This window comes from Echinops telfairi, unplaced genomic scaffold (assembly GCF_000313985.2).
Source record: "Echinops telfairi isolate 266 unplaced genomic scaffold, ASM31398v2 ScPeMD7_44;HRSCAF=162, whole genome shotgun sequence".
Taxonomy (NCBI): Eukaryota; Metazoa; Chordata; class Mammalia; order Afrosoricida; family Tenrecidae; genus Echinops; species Echinops telfairi.
Window position 1 is genome coordinate 11,715,098 of NW_022103942.1, and position 8,238 is coordinate 11,723,335.

The 8,238-nt window shown below is 38.7% G+C and overlaps 1 protein-coding gene across 1 annotated transcript; it reads right to left on the minus strand.

The window, feature by feature from the left end:
• Window positions 1–2,588: 2,588 nt before the first annotated feature.
• Window positions 2,589–3,341, minus strand: LOC101660802 (60S ribosomal protein L7-like). Its single transcript, XM_045290613.1, has one exon. The coding sequence runs from the start codon at window positions 3,277–3,279 to the stop codon at window positions 2,749–2,751; it is 531 nt and encodes a 176-aa protein (XP_045146548.1). The 5' UTR covers window positions 3,280–3,341; the 3' UTR covers window positions 2,589–2,748.
• Window positions 3,342–8,238: the final 4,897 nt, after the last annotated feature.

Below are 8,238 nucleotides of genomic sequence, written 5' to 3' on the forward strand. Positions count from 1 at the left end.
TGACTGAACTATGGAATGATGTGACATACGTGTCAATTCCAAAGTTATAGCAAAAACTTTTTAAAAATATAATTTAAAAGTTTTTAAAAACATAGATCCAGAAATGGGTTCTGGGCTCACACTAAATTCTAGCCTCAGCTTAAGAACAATTATTTTTTACATTAATGCCCTACTCGATGCTCACCTTCAGGAAAAAAATCACTGAAGACAGGGATGCTACAGCAAAGTGTGATGAAGAAAGTAGATTGTGCCTGGCAATCAATCAGAATTGTGTCTGGGGTCTTAGAGGCTTGTATTCAAGCAAGGAGTCATCTAAGCGAGGGGTCAACTAAGTCCACACGGAAAAAGCACACCAGCTTGTGTGATACAAAAATGACAATTACAAAATTCTATTATAGTAAAAAGAAAAGTATGGGAGTTAAAATTATGAACACCCAATTTGTGGAAGGCTACGGAGGACCACGGGAGCTGAAACCCATGTGCAGAGTGTCTAATCAGACCAAGTCACTGGCACATCCGATCTAGCCAAAGGCAGGAATCCCCAACAGCCCTACATTCTGGCTGCTCCATTGTAATCTTGATTATACTGGTTTGAACTCAGTATTTGGCCAGTTGACCTCACTATAGATAGGAACCTAATTTGTTCTGGGTGCAAATAGCTCTTAGTTGTTCCTCGACAGAAATTTCTTCCCTGGCTTTTGGAATGTTCATGGGGGTCTTCTCTCTCTCACATATTATCTGTATTTTTGTTTTTATGCTAATATGATCTTCTCCTTACCACCTTAGTGCGATTTGTTTTTCATTGCTTACTATTGGGTTTCCCAGCTGTGAAGTACAGTAGGAGTGCATGTATGATGATAATAACTGATAATAGGGGATGGGGTGAGTGGGTGTGCGTGGGCGATAGAGAGGGAAAGAGGAATAGATGATGAAAGCAGTTGTGGGGAGGGAGCACTAGAACTGATGGTGATTGCACAACTCATTTTAAAGGAGATTTAACCATGCGGGGGTCGGGTGGAGGTGGCTGGAATGCTCTAAGAAAAACGTGGTGGTGATTGTACAATTTCCCTTGATATGATTGAACGACAATTGAACTATTCAACTATGTGATATGTAAAGTATACGCCAATAAAACTATTGGAAAAAAATTCTGAGCACTCGATTTGAAGAAGACTATATGGGACAGAGGAAGCCCAAAATCCATTTGAATGATCCCCACATGGATTAAGCCTCGGGTGAATCCCCTTTGACCATAATCTAGGGATGTGAATAGCTTTGCTACCAGACAGAGGTTAAAATGTAGCATCTTCTCATTTCATCTCCCTTTTGACTCATTTAATGTTGTTTTGGTGTTTAATAATTTCTGCTTTCTTTTTTATAATTGTCTCTGGTTTATTTGTCATGGTTTGTATGAAGAAGAATGCAGCTTCAGGATTGCTTATTATAAGGAAGGCTTATTAATACCCTGGAATCAATACCTTATTAATTCCAATTAATAAGGAAGGCTTATTAATACCCTGTGACATGCAGATGTCACAACCTTGTTTGTTGAAAGCAAAGCATATTTGAAGAAATTTCTGATGAAGATCAAAGACAGAAGCCTTCACTATGAATTACAACTCAATGTAAAGAAAACTAAAATCATCACCACTGGACCAATAAACCACATCATGAAAAATGGAAAAAAGATTGAAGTTGTCAAGGATTTTGTCTTTCTTGGATCCACAATTAATGTTCAAGGAGGCAGCAGCTAAAATAATCAAAGGCCATATTACATTGGATCAATCTGCTGTACAAGATTTATTTAAAGTCGTTGAAGAGTAAGGGTATTTCTTTGAGGACTAAGGTGTGTCTGACCCAAGTCATGGTATTTCCTATTGCCTCATATTCATGCGAAAACTCAACAATGAGTAAAGAAGACTAAATAAAAGTTGATACATTTCCATTATGGTTCTGGCGAAGAATATTGAAAGTACTGTGGGCTCCCAGAAGAATCAACAAATCTATCTCAGAAGAAATACAGCAAGAATGCTTCTTAGAACTTGGATGGCTAGTTTTTTTCTCGAGTATTTTGGGCATGTTGTCAGGAGAGATCAATCCCTGGACTAGGACATCATGCTTACTAAAGTGGAGGTGCAGTGAAAAAGAGGAAGACTCAATAAATGGATTGACACAGTGACTGCAACAATGAGCTCAAACAACAGTTGTAAGCATGTCAAAGGACAGTGTTTCATTCTGTTGTACAGAGGAAAGCTATGAGTCACAACTAACTCAATGGCACCTAACAACAACAGTAATAGGTATATATCCAAAATGAAAACTTACATCCACACAAAATGTGTACATGAATATTCAGAACACCATTATTCTTACAGAAGACACATAAATGTCTGTCAACTGATGAGTAGAGAAAACAAATGTATTATGTCCATACAATGAGATATTCTTGCTATTAGTTGCCTTTAAGTCAGCTCCAACTCATGAGACTCCAAATTCAACAGATCACAACATTGCGTAATTATACACCATGTTAACAATCATTGGTATGCTCAAATCGGTCCTGTCCACTGGGTATTTTTATTTTCCACTTGAAAGCAGTCACTGTTTTATTAAGAGACCAGATTACAAAAATAATCATGGCAGAGAGATACCTTAGTTCATCCTTCTAATAAGTCTGTTGATCTGGTCTTCCCTGTTGCCTGCATCTCCACCTTCTACGAAATGGGTGGTCTTTTTCTTCATCCCACCTCACGGAGAAGATAATTTGAAGGGCCACAGGAAGTTATTTGCTTCTTTGAAACGTTTCCCAACAGTATAGATCTCATGAATCAGATCCTCCATCCAGATGATACCATATTTACCAAGAGACCGTGCAATCAGAGTGTTATCTGTTAAGGCAATACGCTTCTTATTGATTTTGCCGTAACCACGCTTGTAGATGAGTTCATTCACCCACTTCAGGTTTGGGTACCCCCATGCAATGTATGGTTCCACAATCCTCAGCATGTTAATTGAAGCCTTGTTAAGCTTAACAAAGGCGCCATTGAAAATCTGGCGAAGGCGAAGAAGCTGCAGCACTTTGCGAACCTTGGGGCTCACACCATGGATACCTCTGATCCTGATAACAAACGCCAGCTTGGGCTCTCCAGGCACATAGAAGTTGCCAGCTTTCCTCGCCATCCGAGCCATTCGGATTTCAGTTCTGTACATCTGCCTGTATTCCTTGTGATAGTGCTTAGCTTTCTCGTAGATAAGCTTCCTCCTTGCCTTTTGAAGCATCTTTTGGGCAAACTTCTTTCTGAGGCGTTTGATCTTCAGTTCTGCGAAATTCCTTCGCTTTTTCTTAAGGGTCTCTGGAACAGCAGGGGCCGCCTTCTTCCGCGACAGCCTCCATGATTCCAGCCAGTTAAAAAAAAAAAAAAAAAAAAAGCTCCCCTGGGTATTTTAAGTGCTTTCGATGTAGCAGGCTCATCTGTAAGCATGATATAGACAATCATCTGTTGTGACCCATAGGTGTTTGATTGGTTAATTTTTGTAAATTGGCTAATTTTTATAAATAGGTTGCCAAGTGTGGAACTTCACTGAAACTAGCCTACATCTTGGGTGACCCTATTACCGCATATACTCGTGTATAAGCTGAGGTTTTCAGCACATTTTAATGCAGTTTTTGTGGTATAATTAGGTGCCATGGCTGATATTCAGGTCGGCTTATACTCAAGTCTATATGGTAGTATTTGATATACCTTTTGCAGTTTCAGAATCATGCTGTTGTTATTGTTAGGTACCACAGAGTCAGTTCCAACTCACAGTGACCCTATGTACAACAGAAGGAAACACTGCCTGGTCCTGTGCCATCCTCTGAATTGTGCTGTTCATTAGGCTATCCATATCTGACAAAGTTTCTTTGATATCTCTAAGCTATTCAGTAGCTAATTCCTCGGAAGTAGGCAGCCTATTCCTTCTTCATAGTCTCTTCTTAGTCTGGAAGCTCTGCTGAAACCTGTCCACTTTGGGAGACCCTGCTGACATTTAAAATACTAGAGATATGCTTTCCAGCATCCCACCAACACACAAGCCATCGCAGTTTGACAAACTGGTAGATCACACTCTACTGTACTGTGGTGTACATGTCACTATGATTCTATCTTGTAAACCACCACAAAACAAAGCAACAGACAGTTATTATATTGAGCTACCCAACCGCACTGCTGTCAAGTTGATTCTAATTCATAGTGACCCTATAGGACAGAGTAGAACTGTCTCATGAATTTTCAAGGTTGTAAATCTTTACAGAAGCAGGCTGACATATTTTTTCCTGTCTAGTGACTGCTAGTTCGAGTGCTTTTCAGTGAGGCATTTTTTAAAAAATAATCATTTTATTAGGGACTCATACAACTCATCACAATCTGTACATACATCATGTCCAGCACATTAGCACATATGCTGACTTCATCATTCTCACAACTCCTGCTTTCCACTTGAGCCCTTGGTGTCAGCTCCTCATTTTCCCCCCTCCCTCTCCGCTCCCCCCTCTCCCTTGATAATTTATAAATTATTATTTTATCATATCTTACCCCATCCGACGTCTCCCTCACCCACTTCTCCACTGTCCATCCCCCAGGAGTGAGGCATTTTTATGTTCAAAATGCTACATTAATGAACTTTGAAAATATTATTCAGTGATACTCAGTTGTCGAACTCAATTCATTCCAAGTTTGTGTTCAAACACTGAAAAGTTCAAGAACCGAACATATTTTTTCCCATAAGAAATAATGGAAAATCAAATAATACCGAGGCTACAAAATTACACTTATAAATTCATTTTTTCCAGGACTTTAAATCCTCATGGAGACTTTGAGCCTTCTCACATATTATTGTGTCAGGTCTGCTATGGCCATCAAGTTGTTTCTGATTTATCCAAGTTAACGCTAACTTGTCAACCACTTTGATGGTCTGAGTTTCTTTGTTTTGTGGTTATGATTTCACACCTTTGGCTACATTCGCTGCTTTAATTCCACACACACCCTCAATTTTATTGAAAAAATGTTAATAATGTCATCTTAGCCATGTTTTATTCAGCTACCAAATCAGACAACCGGTGATGTGATTCAAATTTCACAATTATTTCTTTCTTTAACTCTACTCTGGGTCTGACAACTTTCCTCTTAGTTTTATCACTAACTTTCTTTGGAGCTATGGCTATGATAATTTATGAAAATAAAGCACACAAAAATGAACCATCATGAATGCTTTAATGCACTAACACAGTATTATGTGATGTCTGAGCAAGAGTGATGTTTAGACAAGCGTCACCTCTGTTTGTCCGCAGCGAGCCAAAATGCTTGACTCACTCTCGGCCCGTACAGGCTGTTTCAAGTTGGATTTTTGGTTTCACTATTAAGCAAAGTTATGAACAAGAAGCAAAACTATTGTGAACTTTGCTGTTGAAATAATGGCAAGTTCCAGCTTGGAGCTGTTCGACAACAGAAATATCACTGCCTTGTGTGTACGAGAGAAGGCAGTCACAAAGAACTGCATGCTGCTTGATTCTATTTATATGAAATATAAAATATAAGCCAATCTATATAGACAAAAATACACGTATAGTTGTCTAGGTCTGGAGGCTAGGAGTATGGAATATTGAGGCTCTGACATCTAAAAGACACAGGATTTCTTTCAGAGGTAATGAAAATCATCCAAAAGTGTTTGTGAGCATGGTTTCATGACTCTGTGAATATAGTAAAAGGCATTGCATCGTTCACATAAAATGGGTTATTGTATTGACTATAAATTATATCTCAGTTACACATATGGCATCAACTTGATGGCAATGATTTTTTGTTTGTTTTATTAAATCTATTCTAATGTATAGCGGCCCTATAGGACAGAGTATAACTGCTCCTTAAGCTTTCTGAGACTGTTGGTCTTTAAGAGAGCTGTCTTGTCTGTATCCCTCAGAGTACCAATGGGTTTGAACTGTGAACTTTGGGTTAACAACCTGGCATTTAATCCACTACAACACTGTGTCACTATGTGTCAGGTAATATATTTAAATATTTTATGCACATATCTATCACCTTAGTATGTGTTTATAATCTGATTAAACCCAGGAAATAGAAAATGTCTATGACAAATCATAAAACTCAGGTCAAAACTGTTTCACATCTCATTCAACTGGGCACAGAAAAAGGTAAAAAATGAATGGAGGCTTGAATGGTTTTCATTTTTTAGTGAATGACTGAGTTGTCTGCCAGAGTTCCATGTTAGGAATAAAAAATTGTTTTAACTTGATATTTGGAGAAACAGGCAACATCCCTTTAGGCCAGTGCTTTACCACTACAGAATTAGGTGAGTTATGGTAGAGAATACTGGAAAAAGTGTTGGGAGGCATTGCATTTGCCTTGTTCAGTAACATTCCCCAGAACACACAGAGGAAATTTAGCAGGTTTTCTGTCAAGATCATATAAATGTGTTTCCATATGTCATAATGAGATCTAGAACGTGACTGGTATGTAGCTCTTTGTCTTTAATAAATAGCATAGGGGGTATATTGAAACAAATCTATTGCCATCAAGTGGAGTTCTGAAACTATAACTCTTTACAGGATTAGAAAGCCTCGTTTTCTGCTACTTCTGGTAATTTCAAAATGTTGACCTCACAGTAAGGAGTTCAAGGCATAACCGCTATGCCAACAGGGCCCTATAAAGCATATTAGTACTTTTTAACTCATATGCAGTGTGTGGCACATCACTCATCACATGACTGCTGAATGAATTTGCAGGTACTAAAAGCAAATACTTTGATAATCAAAGTACATTAACACATATATTTCTTCATTTCAGTAAGTGCATGAAGTAAGTACCTAGATGAGAAGTTACAGAATTCAATCATTTAAAAATAGAAATATGAATAAAGAACTATGGTCAGGGGAATTTAAATGAAGTAACATATTAAAGCAGTCATTATAAAGAAGACAAATATATAGGTAAGTTTCTATATCACAGCTTTGATGAAAGCATCATATATGCTGTAAGCATTTTGCTAAGCCACCTTCAGTTTTTCTAACTCTAATAAATTCATCTCACTGGCATTGAGTCAATGCTGACTCAGAGTGACCCCCTGTGGGTTTCTGAGACTATAACTGTTTACAGGAGTAGAAAGATTGGTCTTTCTAGTGTGGAGGTACTGGTAGGTTTGAGCTTCAGATCATGAGGATCACAGCCCAATGTAACACTACTACATCACCAGGGCTCCTTGCACTGTAATATAAGTAACAAAAAATCATCTCATTTTAGTTGTGTTAGGGTTCTCTAGAGGGATAAAACCAGATTGCTAATAATTTTGTATCTATTTTTACAGATAGATAGATATATGATATAAGAAATAAACAGTTAGTTAAATTATAAAGCAGTACAAATGGCTCAGTGCTACTCACTCCCGTGATACAGTTGTGAGACACTGGCAGTCCTTCAAGTCTTGAGAGCTGCCAGGTAGTCCTCTGTAGAGCAATTCAGGCTATACAGGCACAGGCAGCAAACAGCAAGGCAGGTCACCAACAGTCAGCCAGATGAGTCTGACAGTTCCCAGCTCAAGAGATGTAAATTCCAATGTGATGAGAGCACCATAAAACTTCCTTGCAAGACGTTGAACTACCTTACAAGACATTGAACTACCTTGCAAGACATTGAGCCACATCAAATAAACAAACACAAGAAACTCCACTTTAAAGAAAAAATAATAAAATGTAATATTGGGGCCCAGGCCATCACTTACATCAAAGAAGCCACCACAAAAATGTGAGACCCCTGATAAGACTGAGCTGAGACCTGATGACACCCAAAAGCTAGCCGAATCACCTAAAGCATGGAAAGACCCAATAAGACCGGGCTGAAACCTGGCCGAAGCCCCAAAATTAGCCAAGCCACCTAAAGCCTGGAGAAACCCGATAAGACTTGACTGGGACAGTGAGAACGTCAAAGAACTGGCCAAAATGTCCATTTAAACCCAGGTAGAGACACTGACCTTTAGAGAGCTAGGAACCAAGGAGACATCATCTCCTGCTCTTTCCAACTCTACCTGGGGTGAGTACACCGATGAGGCAAGGCTGGTTGGGACTATGGTGCTAATATGAAATGTGTGAGATATGTTGTTATTATGCCTTTATGCTCATAGTTGTTACTCTGCCCTTATGCTTATAGTTGTTTGCCCTTAATAGTTTGAATAATATTTTAGATTGTT